General features: G+C 37.6%; 1 protein-coding gene across 2 annotated transcripts in view; it reads right to left on the bottom strand.

Annotated features, from left to right (window-relative positions):
- Positions 1-760: 760 nt before the first annotated feature.
- Positions 761-17061, bottom strand: part of JAG2 (jagged canonical Notch ligand 2) — a 148092-nt gene continuing 131791 nt past the window's right edge. For both annotated transcript variants that reach the window (XM_074290817.1, XM_074290818.1), the window contains 9 exons: positions 16899-17015; positions 15483-15510; positions 15043-15128; positions 12919-13032; positions 12588-12703; positions 11200-11448; positions 6707-6838; positions 5266-5422; positions 761-1415 (listed from right to left, as the gene is read on the bottom strand). In XM_074290817.1, coding sequence (XP_074146918.1) covers positions 928-1415; positions 5266-5422; positions 6707-6838; positions 11200-11448; positions 12588-12703; positions 12919-13032; positions 15043-15128; positions 15483-15510; positions 16899-17015 — 1487 coding nt within the window. In that variant the 3' untranslated portion in view covers positions 761-927. The remainder of the gene's footprint in view (positions 1416-5265; positions 5423-6706; positions 6839-11199; positions 11449-12587; positions 12704-12918; positions 13033-15042; positions 15129-15482; positions 15511-16898; positions 17016-17061) is intronic.

The following is a 17061-nucleotide window of genomic DNA, read 5'->3' as shown; positions in this document are numbered from 1 at the left end:
TTGTCTAGGGAACTAGAAAATTCCTGTAAACAGTGTCTCCCTGCCTGCAGTATAAATTAAGGAACGACATGTCAATTTTTTTTTAAAGGGAGACTGAAATATTTTAAGTTATTAAATCAAATATACAGAGTGATTCACTTAATATGTACATATGTACAGAAACACATGTTCACAATCAGAGCAGAAAAGGAGCAGGTAGGTCTGGGTCTGGCCTGAGCTTGCCAGGTGGGTGAACAAAGAGATGGCAGTTTCTGACAGTTGCTATAGAAAAGTTTATCTCAAGGCACTTGTCCCATGCTTCAATACTGCAATCCTAAAGGATTTGAGAGCAAAAAGAGGAAGAATAGACAGAAAGGCCACATTTTGAACCACAGTTGAAAGACCTCTATAGCTTTGTTCCAGCTATGAAGAGTAAGGCAGATCTAGAAGCTGTCAGCACAGTTAGAAGTGCAGTCGTCGGGCCTGCCAGGAGCTGCCAGGCTCAGGGCATTGGCAAATGGGTCCCACAGGGTCCTTAATCAGGGGGCTTGGGAGCCACCATTCAATCGGATCAAGGAATAAAAAGAAAGATTATGTAAACAGTGTACAATAAACTTTACACAAAATGGTGAAAATACAGATACCGTTTTGTTTCTCCTCTCCCACACAGCGAGTGTTTTGTAACTTTACAAAAATAGCAACTATTAAAGAATACTCAATTGTTTTTTCAACTGACAGTCATTGAATAATTTATACAAGACTAAAGAAACATAGAAAATAAACTTTTTTTTTTTTTTTTTTTTACACAAAATAAAGAAACTATAAACATTACATTTGACTCCAGATATGTCGGTTCTTGAAGCAGAATGGAGAGTTCCCCTTTCTCTCATGCCCTGCCCCTGATGAACCAGGAAGTGGAGAGGACTTAAGCTCTCCAGCTCTTTGGGGCTAATCTTTTCCATCTTCATAGTCATTCACATTCTTGAGAGATCTGTTGTTGACTTTGTGGCTTGCTCCTGGGTGTGCCCACTTTCCAAGGGGACTCTCCTTGAAATCCCCTGGTCCTTTGGTTAGTGAAGGCTTTTGGAGTTTTTGGGAAAGGAACTTCTCTACTTCGATGGTCTCTCTCTCTTCCTCCTCCTCTTCTTCCTCCTCCTCTTCCTCATACTCTACATACTCCTCCACCTCATCATGAGTTCTCTTAGGAGGAGAAATGAAGTTTTTGCATTCATAATAAATGTCTTTGTTACTGTATGGTTTGTCTATCGGGTTCCTGATAGGGTTCAGGGTAGCCCACTGATTATTCACACTCTCCTCCCTGGGAAGTCGGCTTCTCTCTCTCTCTTTTCTTCTCTTTCGAGTCCACCACACACAGATAATGATACATGTCAGCCACATGATGCTGAAGACCCCACAGAGGATGGGTACTAGGTAATCTAGGCAACAAAGGGGGAAAAAAAGCTACTCAGAGCCAGGATTTGTGGTTACAGGCTAGCATTCTCCCTGAAGTAACTAGGAACTCTGCTAGGGTCTGAAATTAGCACTGAGAAAGCCCTTTAATGCCCTCCCCAATACCTGGCCCATTCTTCCCAAAAATCAGCTCCTAACATCCCACTTTTATAGCTCTATACTATCTCACTAACTCTATGACTATGTCAGCCTCTGGTTCAATATCAGGAAAACTATTACCATAATTGACCATATCAATAAAAAAACTTAAAGAAATCATATGATAATGTCAATAGATGCAGAAAAAGCTTTTGACAAAATACAGCACTCATTCCTATTAAAAAAACTAGGGAGAGCAGGGATAAATGGAGCTTTCCTTAAAATAATAAGCAGTATTTATCTAAAATCTACAGCAAACACTGTTTGTAATGGAGAGAAGCTGGATGCATTCTCAATAAGATCAGGAATGAAACAAGGATGCCCATTATCACCACTACTATTCAACGTCATACAAGAAATATTGGCTTTAGTAACAAGAAAAGAAAAAAGAAATTATAACTAAGCCAACCCTCTGGGAAGACACAAATATATTCAAAATCCCATTTTCTGCATCTGATCCACAATCCCAGAATCACTGAACATAGTGAGATGAAAAGAGACAAGTCAATGGCAAGAATCTTGTAGCAAACTGTCAAGGCAATATTTGTTTTCTGCAATAGCCAAGTAAGTGCTATATTGTTTACAATTCAAGAGGAGGTAACAGGATTGAATAAAATCCTCACCATTTTCCAAGCAAAAAGGCATAATGAAGTGTTTCTTCAAAAAAGGGAGAAGGGCTTTAAGTAATAATAGCTAGCATTTTTATAGAACTTTAAGATTAGGAAATCTTCTTACATATGTTATCTTTTACTATTATTATTACATATCAATATACATATTATTATTATGTATTATGTTTTATCCTTACAATAACCCAAAGAGGTGGTGGTAGTTGTTATGTTTCCCCTTTTACAGATGAAGAAATTGAAACAGGCAGCAGCCTAATGACTTGCCCAGTCACAATTACTGTGTTTCTGAGGCTGGATTTGAACCGACTTTAGGACTACTCCTTCTACTGTACAACCTAGATGACTGGGTTTCAAGGTGAAAACAAGGAAAAAAAATGCTGAAGCATGATTTCAGAAAGACCTGAGGAGACTTACATGAACTGATGCTAAATGAGTAGAACCAAGAGAAATTATACACAGAACAACAAGATTATGTGATGATCAAATGTGATAGACAGTTCTTTTCAACAATAAGGTGATTCAAGGAAATTCCAATAGACTTATGATGGAGAGGACCATCTGAATCCGGAAAGAGGACTACAAGGACTGAATGTGAATCACACATAATATTTTCACTTTTTTGTTGTTGTTTGGTTGCTTTCCTCCCCTCATTTCCCCCCCCTTTTGATCTGATTTTTCTTGTGCAATATGATAAATGTAGAAATATGTTTAGAAGAACTACAAATGCTTAACCATATTGGATTATTTACTGTCCAAGGGAAGAAGATGGAGGAAAGAAGGAAGAAACATTTGGAAAATGAGGTTTTTCAAGGGTGAATGTTGAAAATTATCTTTTTGTGTATTTTGAAAACAAAAATCTACTATGAAAAAATTTTAAAATAAGCTAAAGAAAGAAAAAAGAAAAAAAAACAGCCTATCAAAAGATAGGTGGAAGAATACAGTATAAAGGAGAACATCTGAAGCTAAATAAGTTGAGACTGTAAAAAAAGGAAGGGGTTGGGTCTTTTCTGGAAGAAATTTGTGCTTCAAAAATAATTATCTATAAGCCTTAGGAAAAAAAATCATACAGTAAGGAATGTACTATAAAGAGATAAATAATAGTAGTTGGAGATTCCATGATGAAAGTATCAAGGGAGCTGTTTTTAGGCAAGATATTAAAAATTTTTTTAAAAAGATCTGCTGTTTTCTTTGAGTAGGTACTTTAAAATATATGATGGAAAATTCCCTAAGACTTTTTCAAATCTGATGACAAATCTAATTCTGGGGAGTCACATGGGAAGTATGTAATTTCCAGAAGAAATCTAGAGAACACATTACTAGGAATTATGAAGACCTAAAGAACTTAGGAGGCTGAAGTGAAATTTTAATTTAAGATAGGGAATTTAGTAGAAGTGAAGGCAAATGTGGAAGTGAACTATTGGTTAAAACAATGATATGTGAGAAGACAATATTTTTCAACCATGACAAAAATGCAGGATTAATGAGTTATTTAAAAGTTAGAAAAAGAATGCACCTAATAAATTTTGGTGGAAAAAATGTTATTTGTTAAATCTAATCAAGAGGACATTAAGCTATTGGGAGAGAGAAGAAAATTGTCTACCAAATCATATACCATAAAGAACTATGACACAGGAGAGTACTGGTTGAGAGCCCAGTAATTCACAAAGAGCAAGAAAGGAGCCAATGAGAAAATTTATGGCCTTAAGTATCTGTGCACAAAATGCATAAAGTACAGGTAATAGGTGATATGAAAAAGAGCCTTTAAAGAAAGGATGCAAATTGAATCAGAGGAGATATCTCTCAGACTTAATGGGGTAAGATTCATGATTAGAATATGGTTTTGGAAGGGCATGTCTTATTCCAAAGATACAGAACAGAAAAAAAAAACCCAGAAATGAGAAGGGAAAGAAGTCACACTGAACATTAGGAAGATATATTTTATGAGGAAATTCAGAAGCTAAATAGAAGAAGCCTGCTGGAGAACATTTGGGGGAAGGTAAACTAGGGAAAAAATGGAAACAATATTGTTCTAAGAGTATAATACAGTTCACTCAGACATAAGCAAAAAGCAGAAAAGGAATTTGGTCTGATATTATATAATGGGAGCTACTTCCATCCAAAATTCTGCTGTATGGTTAATTTGTCTCTGTCCCTTTGAATTTTTTTCCCCTTTCTCTTATTAGCTAGCTATCCTCCCCCCCAAAAAGCAGATAAAAGAACCGATAGTTCTTAGCAATTTACTGGAAAAGCATTTGGGAATTTTATTGTTTAATATAAATTAAGAATGTGATATGGAAGTAAAAAAAATTGTCTATAGAATGCTTTAGTAAGAGACAATGAAGAAGATATCTATACATGGATTCAAATCATATCTGGAAGAATTTTTTCAGTTCTAGGTGCCATGGTTTAGGAAAGACATTAAGAAGCTGAATAAATTCCAGAAAGGGATGACCAGGATGGTAATGGTCTCAAATCATACCATATGAGAACAATCTGAAAGAGATATTTATATCATGGAGAAAAGTATATGTGTTTTGGATGACAGTTATCTTCAAATATTTGAAGGGTTTTCATGCAGAGAAGAAATTCGAGTTGGTCTCCAAAGCAATCAAATTACAAATAACAAAGTTGAAGAGCAGCATCCTTAGATTTAGTGTAAAGAAAAACTTCTTAACAGGTAAAGCTATCCAAAATTGAAATTGGTTGATTAGGGATATAGTAGTAGGTTTTCCTTCACTTGAAGTTTTCAAGCAAGAAAAGACCTGGGATTCTCATGCATTCCTTCTAACTTTCACATTCTGTGATTGTTTTCATCTCTCAGCAGGTCTCTAAAAAGCCTTTTAACCTGAAAGATCTTCAAGATTCAGGGGAATATGAAACTGCTTTTTTTGTTAAAAAAAAAAAAAATTCCTGGTGAGCCTGAGGTTCTTCCTAGGATAATTGTCACATTATCTCACAGGGACCCAAAGGACTATTCCATAGTGAGACAGATTACTGAATGTAAGAATGAGTGTCCAGAAGTACTTTGTCCATTCCTAACCAGACTTACCTGTAGAGGAGTTCCCCATTACAACAGTCTCCACTTTGACCTCGGTCACAGCAAGTAACACCGTGCTATTCTCTGGCTTAGTTATAGCACTGACGATGGTATTTGCAGCATTCTGGATGAGGGTGTTATCTGGCTCATCTCGGGGTGGGCTAAAGGACTGTGGGATATAGTGAGGATGTCATTCAATCTTCCAACACTAAGAATATGAGTCTGGTGGCCCATTCAAGCCATAAAAGATTTTTACTGACATAAGCTAATATCTTTATTGCTCCAAAACGAGGAGCAAGGACTTGCTACTTGATCACTCTTTTTATTACTAACAATTTTATAACTTTATAACTGCATTGAAAGTCTCATACAAAGCTTTGGCTGACCATAACAAAACTTTGGGTCATCCCCATAAATCCACCTGTCCTCAAAATATTTTATTTGAGATCTGGTATTTTTTTTTCTCCCCTAGAAAAAGAGAATTGCTAGAGGTCACCAGCATGACTGATTTGTCCCACCTCTTATGGAAGGGAAGGCTAGTTTTGATGCTTCCAGATATAAAAGAGCTATTTCACGTAGTATCTGAAGTCTTACTTTCAGGGCTTAGTCCTGTATGAGAGTGGGAGTAGTCATAACTTGAAGTACCAGATATTTAAATCAATTCCAGTCAGTGTTGTATTGATATCATTGTGGCACCACTACCTGCATGGTATCTTGTGTTAAAACTCTTTATCTCTCATGCTCAGCTATTTGAATTCCACCTCCAGAAAAATCTTTCACACCCCAAACCCGCTCTTTATTCCTACTATTTCTGGCCTTGTATAGACCCCCATCACCATCCAACTAGACTACTATAATAACTTTCTGAAGAGTTGGCAAAATGCAGTAGAGTCACTGGATTTAGAATCAAAGAATCTGAGTTGAAATTTTAACCCTCCCACTTTAAAATGAGGGACTTAGATAAGTCACAATCTCTATAAACCATAGATTTCTCATCTATAAAGTGATATTATATTAGATGGCCTATATTTATTTTTTCTCCTGAGATAATTGGGTTAAGTGACTTGCATAGGGTCACACAGCTAGGAAGTGTTAAGTGTCTGAGGCCATATTTGAACTCAGATCTTCCTGATTTGAGGGCTGGTGCTCTATCCACTGCACCATCAAGCTACCCTAAACTTTGTATCTTTTATAGCATTAAGCACAATATATAGTCAATACTTAAATTTGTTGAATAAATACATAAGAACATTGATTTTGTCTTCTCACCCCACACACCTTGTATCCTTACTGAATTCCAGATAGATAAGACCCATGGCTACATCAGGATCCAAGAGAATAGATAGCTCCAAAGTCAAGCCAAACAAGTCAAATTTGGGAGGGAAAAGTGTCCTTAATGTTAGCTCCAGCTGTTTATGCATTCTCCCCTCCCTCCAGATCCTAGGAAACTCACAATGGCCACTTCCACAGCATTCTCTATAGAGGCTGACAGGTCACACAGCAGAATCAACAGGCCCTCCTGAGCTGCTACTCGTGTAGCTGGTAGGTAGCGGATCCCTGCGCAAATGGCTCCCACTGTGGTGCCCTGGGGTCAGAAAGATAGGGGTAAAAGTTAGAAGATGAGAGAAAGAGTCTCATTCAACTAATGGATTAGATTGTAAAATGGTCCCCAAGAACCCACAGCCACACATATGTCTTTTCCCTTCTCTAACCATGCAAAATCTAAGATGGAAAAGTAGGGAAACAGATGCAAAATCTAAACATTTTTGGTTGGGAATCTCACTCTCAGGTGTCTACTGTTATTGATCATAAATTACTTGTCAATAAGGTCAGGAGAGGCAGTAATAGAGACACAGAGCTACATTCTGTGTCTTTCTTTCAGACTATTTGTGTCACTTCAGGTGAACAACTTCCCTTATTTGGGGGTGAGGGTTAGGCAGGGAGGAAGGTCAGTTTCTTCTTCAAAATGAAGGGGTACCCCTGATAAGCTCTAATATTCCTTTCAGGTCTAAAATTCCTAAATTCCTTGTCTTATTGCTTACCTTTACTTTATATGGGGCCACTTTGTTCTCCAACATGAGTATGCAAGTTTCTAAACAAATGAATTGATTTTCAAAACAATAGTTTATGTATAACTTTTCAGAAGCACAGCCATTGTGCACAATTTAAGTATATTTGTAATCCATAGATGCTGGTACAATAAGCATCTGCTCTATGTTCCTCTCTAGGCTGGAAGCTACTTGAGGATAAGGAATATAGGCCCTTTTTTCCCCCACTGGATCCTATTTTCATCCAACAGACATTAATCACCCAATCACCCACTGAATGACCCATTTCATGGCAGATATTGATTGGAGAAAGTATTTGATTTGCTCATTAAGGGTGGCACAGGAGGGGAGAAAAGCAGTGGCCTGCCATACAGCCTTCACCCACATGAAAAACTACAATGACACTATTGGCAGGAAAGTTACAGGGAAGCAGATTTTCATTCAATACAAAGAACAGTTTCCTAACAATGGTTCTACAGTTATCTAGTGTTAATTCCTTCAATTTATGGATGAAGAAACTGAGGCCTTCGAAGTTAAATGGCTTGCTCATGGTCACACAATAGGAAGCAGAATTTGAAACAGTCCTCTAATTTCAGAATCACTGCCTTCCTTAAGATGTTTCCCAACTCTGAAGGTCTTAAAAGAGATAGTGAATGAACATCCACTAGGTATGATAGTGATGACCTCAGGGGCAGCCTCTGAGCTTTCTTTCAGTTTTAGGAATAAAATTTCAATTAATTGACATGGGCAGAAATTACACAATCAATGCTAAAATCCTTAATGCAGTTGATTGGCACCTAAATGCCAATTACTCCATCTAGTCCTTTTTAGGAAAAACAGGGATGTTTAGACAGACCTCCACACTTAGCAAAATCTCACTACTTTAGACTATTTAGATAAGATTTTTAACAAGGTAAACAGTCTGAATGACAGTCTGCTTTAAAAAATTTTTTTGTTATATATGTATTCATTTTTATATATTTCCATATGAATTATATTGGGAGGGTAAAATCAGAACAAAAAGGAAAAATCATACAAAAAAAAGTGAAAATAGTATGCTGCAATCTGCATTCAGTCTCCATAGTTATATCTCAGGATGTGAATGGAATTTTTTATCCAAAGTTTATTGGAACTTCCTTGGATCACTGAATTACTGAAAAGAGTCAAGTCTCTCATAGTCGAACATCACACAAACTTCTTGTTGCTGTGTACAATGTTCTCCTGGTTCTGTTTGTTTCGCTCAGCATCAGTTCGTGTAAATCTTTTCAGGCTTTTCTAAAATCAACCTGATCATCATTTCTTACAGAATAATAATATTTTCATTATTTTCATTTACTACAATTTATTCAGCCATCCCCCAATCAATGGGGCATCCATTCATTTTCCAATTCTTTGCTATCACAAAAACAGATGCTACAAACATTTCTGGACATGTGAGTCCCTTTTTCTTTTATGATTTCTTTGGGATACAGATCCAGTAATGGCATCGCTAGATCAAAGGTAGGCAGTTTGATACCCTTTTGGGCATAGTTCCAAATTGCTCTACAAAATGGCTGGATCAATTCACAACTCCACCAACAATGTGTTAGTGTCCCAGTTTTCCTACATCCTCTCCAACATTTATCATTATCTTTTCCTGTCATCTTAGCCAATTTGATAGACATTACACCTCAGAATTATTTTAATTTGCATTTCTCTAATCAACAGAGAGGTAGAACATTCTTTCACATGATTATGGATGTCCTTTGTCCATTTATCAACTGGGAAATGACTTGTGTTCTTATAAATTTGAGTCAATTCTCTATACATTTTAGAAATGAGGCTTTTATCAGAAACCCTGAGACACACTGATTTTTTAAAAATAGCTTTTTATTTACAAAACATATGCATGGGTAATTTTTCAACAATGACCCTTGCAAAACCTTCTGTTCCAATTTTTCCTCTCCTTCCCCCTGTCCCCTCCCCTAGATGGCAGGTAGTCTGATACATGTTAAATATGTTAAAATATATGTTAAATACAATATATGTATACATATTTATACAGTTATCTTGATGCACAAGAAAAATTGGATCTAGAAAGTAAAAAACCCTGAGAAGAAAAACCAAAATGCAAACAATAACAGAAAGAGTGTATTTGCTATGTTTTTTTTTTTTTAAGTTTTTTTTTTAAAAGTATCATCCTGTGTTAAATAGGGAAGTTAGTGGCTTAATATATTGCTATCTATGGAGATCCTGATTTAATGATTTAATAAAGTGATGTGAGTGAATCATCATAAATTTTATAACAGGCCTAAACAATGCGGATTTCTGCTTCTAAATAATCACTCTATATGAGATGATGTGAATATTTTTAAGATGACAGGAAGAAGTTTGCAAAACATTTCTTTACAATCATGTTTATATTCTAATGGATTCAGCAAATCCTTGTTCCATAGATAACAAGGGGTATATCAACTCAGCATCAGGGCTCATGGTTCCTTTAAAGGGCTGAAACTTTGAGTGGGTGCACTGGATTCAGACAACCGAGCACGTAAGGCTAATTACCCCATTGGACAATACTCTATTAGCTTATGCTTGGAAAATGGCCCTTCTCACTATTCTGTGCTGACTCGATCTTTTGGTGTATACAGAGAACTGTAGGAGGGATTAGGGGGTTGGAGTAAGACAAGCCAGAGTCATTTTAGCAGTAGACGAGGAGAAGGAAAGTTGTGGAGATCCTGAGTCCATTCCCTTGATTTCTCCCCCTAAAGACCAAGGATAAAGATCAAGGACTTTTGTTTATCCTGACTCCAGCTGATTCTAAGGCATCCAGGGTGCTAACTCAGTCCTCACAAAACCCAATTTAATTAATTAGGATTCTGTGTTCTGGGATATATTACTCAATTTTCTCATCTTCAAAATCATTATTTCCTTTTCCCCAAATTTTCTCCCCATATTAAATGTGTTAGGGATATACATATGAAGAGACAGAAACAATGAGAAAGTAAATCACACAATGTGCAGTATAGTGGAAAGAGAACTACTTTAGAGGAAAACCTGAATGCAAATTCTGGCTTCTAAATATATGAACTGTGTGTAAAGTGAGGACAATAAACCTTGTATCCAGACTTTTTATACAGTTTTAAGAAATGGACTCTGTAAAAATTCAAGTACCATAGAAATGGGGAGCTATTATCATTTTTCTAATATTAAAAAAGTAGTAAAATGGAAAATGTTAAGTTGGCTATTTCATTCTTTTCCCAAATCTTAGAACAATTCTCAAAAGAAAAAAAAGGTGACAAAACCAAACCTTTACCAAGTAGAAGGTAAAAATAAAGCCAGTCTTTTCTCTTGCTAAGATCTCACATATTCTTGGGGCACTATTAGTAAAAGTCATTGAAAACAGGAGGCTCCAAAAGCTAAAGGGTAAATGGTAATACGTGTAATCCTACTTATTCATAACCTGACTCTGACAGAAAAGTAGAACTATGAGATAAATTATATCAGTCAATTTGTGTCCAGGAAGGAGGAGATTATGGTTTAAAGGATCTCTTTAAATCTCAGAAGGCTCTTCCAAGGAAAAAAAGATTGTTTTATCTGAGTTCATAAAATAGAATTAGGAGCAATAGATAGTATAGAGAAGCAGATTTCAGTTTAATATAAGGAAGAATTTAATAACCAGTCTATCTAAAATGGAAAACTAAGTTATTATGTGCATGAAAACATTTTTCTTTTTCTATTTTGTATTTAAGTTTTAAATAAATAAAATAAAATTGAAAGCACTGTCAGCTAAAATAATGAACTCTCTAATACTGGAAGTATTTCAGTCAGGAATAATGAGACTGAAATGGACTCTAGCTGACTATGCCCAAGGGCTGCTCAAAACTGAATCAGTTCTAGGAGGGTAGGGTGTCCTTACCTGAGGTATCTTGTCCCTGTTAAAGATGAGTGTGATCTTGGCACAGTTATTCCCCAGGTGTCCAGAATTAGGCTGGCAAGGAGTGCTTGGGACAAGAGGCTCCATTGTACTGCATTCCCCCCACGCTGCACAAGGAGGCTGAAGGCATTTGGGGTAGGCTCTCTCCAGGCAGTCTTGACCACGTGGACACTGACCCTCTGTGTAGTCTGGATGTTTGGGTAACAGACAGGGCTTTCTCCCACACCATACCTGAAGGGAGAAACACAAAGACAGACAGACAGACAGACAGACAGACACACACACACACACACACACACATATCAGTACTGGTGTCTTCACCAGTGATTAACATAATCCCCAGGTCGTTTTTTAGAGATCACCCCTATTATGTTGGTGAGATCTAATGGAACAAAAAAGTTTAAATTAAGGGACTATAGCTTAGGAATCATTATAATGGGATTTAGAAATAGAAGAGGCCATAATCTCATTTTACTGATGGTGATACCAAGGCCTAGAAAGATTGAGTCTGGATACTTTTCTATATCCTAACATGCAAATATAAGAACAATCTTCCAAACCTGCTGGACTCCACATATGAATATATATATTTCAGTCCTGTATTCACCTCACAGGGTTATCATGAGGGTTAAATGAAGTGTTATAGGGAAAACACTTTTCAAATCTTGAAACTCTTTGTAGACACTAGTGATAGAGGTAGTAGTAGTATTAATAATACCAGTATCATGTTCATGGTAAAAGTTCTCATTCAAACATTATAGTGGATATTGTACCCTTGATAAGATTCTGGCCAAATACTCTGGCTTTACATTCATTTCATGTTAAGTCATTAGAGCTCTAGGTACAGAGGAGTTTCTGATCATAATTACTAGCTGACTTAAGAATTTCATTTCTCCAGCAGTCTAAGAGACCTGCCCTTCTCCAACCTCCTTTTTTTTTTTTTTTTTTTTCTGTTCACACCCATAAAATATAGTAGAGAAGGTGTCCTAGATTTCTCATTAGAGCATTTGGTTTTGAGTACTGATTCTGTTATTTATAAACACCTTTCCTGCTTCGGGTCTCAAGAGGATGAGCCTAGATAATTTCTAAGAAAGCCTCCATATCTATACATATATCTATATACCTATTATGTATGGGTGTTTTATAAGTCCCCTTCAGAACTTAGCAAGGAATGGCAAAAAGAGACTAGTATTGGAAGTACGGAGGCTGAGGGTCCAGTTTACTGGTTTAATCCTGGACAACTAACATTCTCTGTGCCTTCATTTCCTTTTGTAGATAGACTAGGTGACCCTAGAGCTAGGTACTTAGTCTATGATTCTATGCAGAAATACGGGCATAAAATCTGGTACCCACCCAGGGCCCCTCCTTACTGTGCTGCATTCAATGCGACCATCCATGCAGTGACATGTGTTACACTCCTCGGTCCATTTGCTGCCATGTGGAAATGGCATGCCCTGTGACCAGCAAGATTTCCCAAATCTGATCACTGAGAAGGGAGGAAAATAAATGTTAAATGTTTATGTTCAACCAAAATATCTGTTAAAGAATGTCACTGAAAAGGCCAGAGGTCAGCAAAATTACAGGACAAGAAAGCTTATGGGAAAGGAAGTCTGCCCCATTCAGTCTCAAACACCAATGTCTCTTGGTGGTCTGGCGGTTTCCAGAGCTATCAACCCCTAGCTTGGTAATCCAAATGCTTACCTTCCTGGCATCTTTGCCCAGCTCTCCCAGGAGGACAGATGCACTGGTACCCATTTATTTCATCCATACATGTTGCCCCGTATGCACATGGGGAGGATTGGCATTCATCAATATCTGCATGACAAATACAACAATTCTCATTTCTAAAGAAGTTTACAAAGCACATTTCTCAAAACAGTCCTGGAGGACAATGGGTGAGGCAGAGGGAGATGGTTAAGTAGCATAAGTATGATGCTCATTTCACAGGTGAAACTTAAAGTCAGATGGATGCACTGACTTACCCATAGGAACAACTGTCCAACCTGAGGTAAAGTGACACAGAATGAAGGTTAGCATTAAGGGAAGTCATGGCAGTGACTTGGCAGCAGCCATTTCCCAAAGAGAAAGTGGGAAGATCTGATTCTCATCCTAGAACAAGCAGCAGCAGAGTTCTGAGACCGGAGGCCTTCTCTTTTCATACTCTCTCATAGTGGAAAGCCTCCAGCAAGTAATCAGGAGCACTGGGCTCTGCCATGGGACCATAAGCAGTATAAGGGAACAAGAGTTGGATTACATCTAAGGATCTCTCTTGGGTTTTCTGGATACAGTGAGACAAAGATTTTGAAAACACAGTTGACAGATCTTGTCAGTATAACTTACCTCTTCATTTTAATAATGCAAAACCTGAGCCCAGCCCAAGGCCAAGACCAACAAGGAAAGACACTGAGGAGGACACTTGTATGACTGCGGCCCCAACCAAAGGGAGGAAGGGGAAGCTTGCTGCAAATGAGTGGTTTGTATAGGGGCCTGTGTGCAGATCGAAACCAGACCATAGCTCCTAATACCTATGTGCCTGTACAACCATTCTCAATGAGATCCACTAGGATGTTTAAGGTGTAGTGTAAAGACAACTGGGAATCAGGATCTCAAATCATTAGCCTAATTAATAAATAGTAAGTCAAAAAAGATGTATTGAATTTTGGTTGTATGTCAGGCACAATATAGGATGCAAAGAAAGGAAAAAGGCAATACTGTTCTCCAAGATCTCACAGTCTAACAGGAGAGACATGAAAACAATATGTATAAGCAAGATGTAGTCAGAATAAGTTGGAAAATATGAATAGAGAGGAGGGATTAAAATTAAGGGGCATGAACAAAGATTTTCTGAAGGTGAGATTTTAGGTGGACCTTGAAAGATAACAGAGAGGTTAGGAAACAAATAAAGAGGGAGAGTGTTCAAGGCATGGGGAATTGCCAGTGAAAATGCCCAGAGCAGTGAGAGGATGTATAAGGAAGGTCAGTGTTATGGAGAAATCATCTCTCTCATTTAGAAGAAAAGGAAAACAGGCTCACAGAGAAGTCTATGCCTAAGGTCACAAAGCTTATGGATATTATAGGAGAGTCTAACCTAGGTCTCTGGACTCCAAATTCTGTGTTCTTACTGATATGTCACCAGAGCTCTAGTTCTAGTCTTTCATTAATTTATGATCAACCTGGGACCATGACCTTTTTCTCTCATTAAAATAAAAGTTAGTTCTTCAGTCCCTTCTAATTCTAGGATGCTGTAATTCATTAAATCTTGGACAATAAATAAGGGTCTGGGATCATCATTTCTAAGTGGTTGTGACTTTTGGCTGAGACATTTCTACTCTGAATCTGTTTCCTCATCTGTAATAAAGAAGTCCACTCAGGCTGATGTGTGGATCCAGTGAAATTGCTTTTGTCAACCACAAAACAAGGCATAAATGGGAAGACTGGTTACTATGGACAGGTTGAGGGAAACAACCATAGAGGCATTGTCCTGCTAGAATATCTGGAGATTATTCAGCAAAATCTTACAATTTTTTAGAGGAATAAAACAAGACCTAGAAAGTGAAATCCTAGTTAGGTCCCTACTTTTTCTAACATTGAACTCTTTGCCATTTTTCAAGGACTGGGGGGTGGGGAGGAACTAAATTTGTCAAATACCCATGATGCAATACCTGAAAAGGATGTTAAAATTACCAGGACAAAGAAATTAAAGCTTAAAGAGAGGAGACAGCCCAGTCTTTTGCTGCCTGATATCCCAGACTCAGACATGTCATCCCCCTCACTCCCCAAAGGCCAACATTCCCACACACACCCTGTTTATGTCCTTGTACTCACTGATTCTGCAATCAGGACCAGCAAATCCTGGGGCACAATTACACCGAAACCAATTCACTCCATCAACACAGATGCCTCCATTGTAGCTGCAAAACACCCCCAACTCCATAAGCATCAAACTACTATAGAAACCATTAGATCTAGCTTCTTAAGCTGTCCTTCATTTGCAAATTTCTAGCCTCCATTCATTGTTCTTCCAATGTTGTTCATTCTTAGATACTTCCTTTCACCAGGTTAGCATTCTTTCTAATTAAGGCTATGTTAATTAAGTCACATACTTCCCCTTGTGAGCAGAGGACCTTAGCTCTGATCTTCTGGGGAAACCCTTACTCAAAGAGGGCTTTTGACTAATGACTTTGGGCTATTCCCTTTACCTGTAGGAGGTAGATACACTTTCCCTAAAGATCCAACTCCCCATAGGCTAACCCAGGGATACTCACCATGGGTGAGGGTTGCAATCATTTGTATCTGAGAAAAAAAGAGAAAGGAATAATAATAAGAAAAAGTGTGAGGGACTGGTTTTTTAGTGGTGAGGGAGCTCAAGCTATAAAACAGAATAGTCAAAGATCTGTGTTCAGCACTGGAGACCCCCCAAATTAGGGAGTTCCTCCCCTCCTCAAGGAACTAAGAGTCTTTGCCAAGAGTCCTAAAGTCTCATTTGGCAAGTAGGGAAGAAGCCCCAATACTCTACTATGGTATTTGGTGAATATGAGGAAAAACTTCCTGAAAATCAAGACTATCTAAAAGTGGGATGGAGTGTTTGGGGTAGAAATGAGATTCTTCTTAATTGAGATCTTCAGGTATATACTGGAGAAACATTTGTTATATGTGCAGTAGAAAGCATTCTTGTTCAGGTATTAAGGTCTTTCTGTGATCCTTTCCATTAAGTGAAAGCAACCTATACAAGGCCACAGAATGGATTTTCATTATTCCTGAGGTTGGGAACTGTATTTAACACCTGAACTAAAGAATAACCCAAGCAAAGAAATAGAGTTAACTTCCAATCAGAGGCTGTTGGTTGTGAAAAAATAGGTGAGAAATCAGCATAAATCTAAAATGCAATGACTGCTTCTTGACTTCACTACCGGGGTTAGTGAGGTAATAAAAAATATATCCATACATGTATTTAACCTATATCAAATTTTGGGGAGGGGGGAAATAAGGAAGGGAGAGAGGAAAATTTAGAACACAAAAGTTTTACAAAAATGATTGTTTAAAACTATCTTTACATGTTTAGGAAAAAATAAAATACTATTGAAAAGAAAAGAAAAAAAAAAGTATATACAGATGCATGAGTCAGACCTCAGACCACTTCCCAGAGGCATCACCTTTCCATCTTCAAATTTAGGAAGGATACAGATCTTTTAATTCTGTTTGCTTCAGTTTCTTCATCTAAAAATGAACTTGAGAAGGAAATGGTAAACTATTCCAGTACCTTTTCCAAGAAAATACCAAAAAAGGGCCTAAGAAAGTTGGCTGCAACTAAAAGTAACTCAACAGCAACAATAATATGTAATCATCTTCGTTATCTGCATTGGCCCACTGTTTATTTTACTCTACTAATTCCCTACAACCACTATCCATGGTAGCCCTCCCTGAAAAAGAGATTAAGACAGCATTGGGAATTCTCAGAGCCTTCTCTGACCTCACGCAACCAAATTCCAAAATTCTTTGTAATGACACTGCCAAGGGATGAGGGTGGAAAAAAAAATCAAAGTTCAATTAGCCAGAGGTAGGCTTTGTCCTTAAATGTATTTTCTGTCCCCTTCCCCTATTCAGCATAGGGACCAAAGTGGTGCAGTGATGTGGAGGAAGAAGATATAGGAAGGATATATGGAAAAAAGGTCTAGACTTACTTTGGGTGCACGTGCGGCCTTCCCAACCATCTTTACAGATGCAGGAAAAGGAATCACCACTGCCTACACATGTGCCACCATTCATGCATGGATTCAGGAGACAGCTGCTATTTCTGGCTATGAGGGAAATTAACATTTTAGTTTCCTAAAAAAAAGGGCCATC

The sequence above is a fragment of the Sminthopsis crassicaudata genome, chromosome 2 (assembly GCF_048593235.1).
Source record: "Sminthopsis crassicaudata isolate SCR6 chromosome 2, ASM4859323v1, whole genome shotgun sequence".
In the NCBI taxonomy this organism is placed as follows: domain Eukaryota; kingdom Metazoa; phylum Chordata; class Mammalia; order Dasyuromorphia; family Dasyuridae; genus Sminthopsis; species Sminthopsis crassicaudata.
This window is presented reverse-complemented; position numbering and strand designations above follow the sequence as displayed.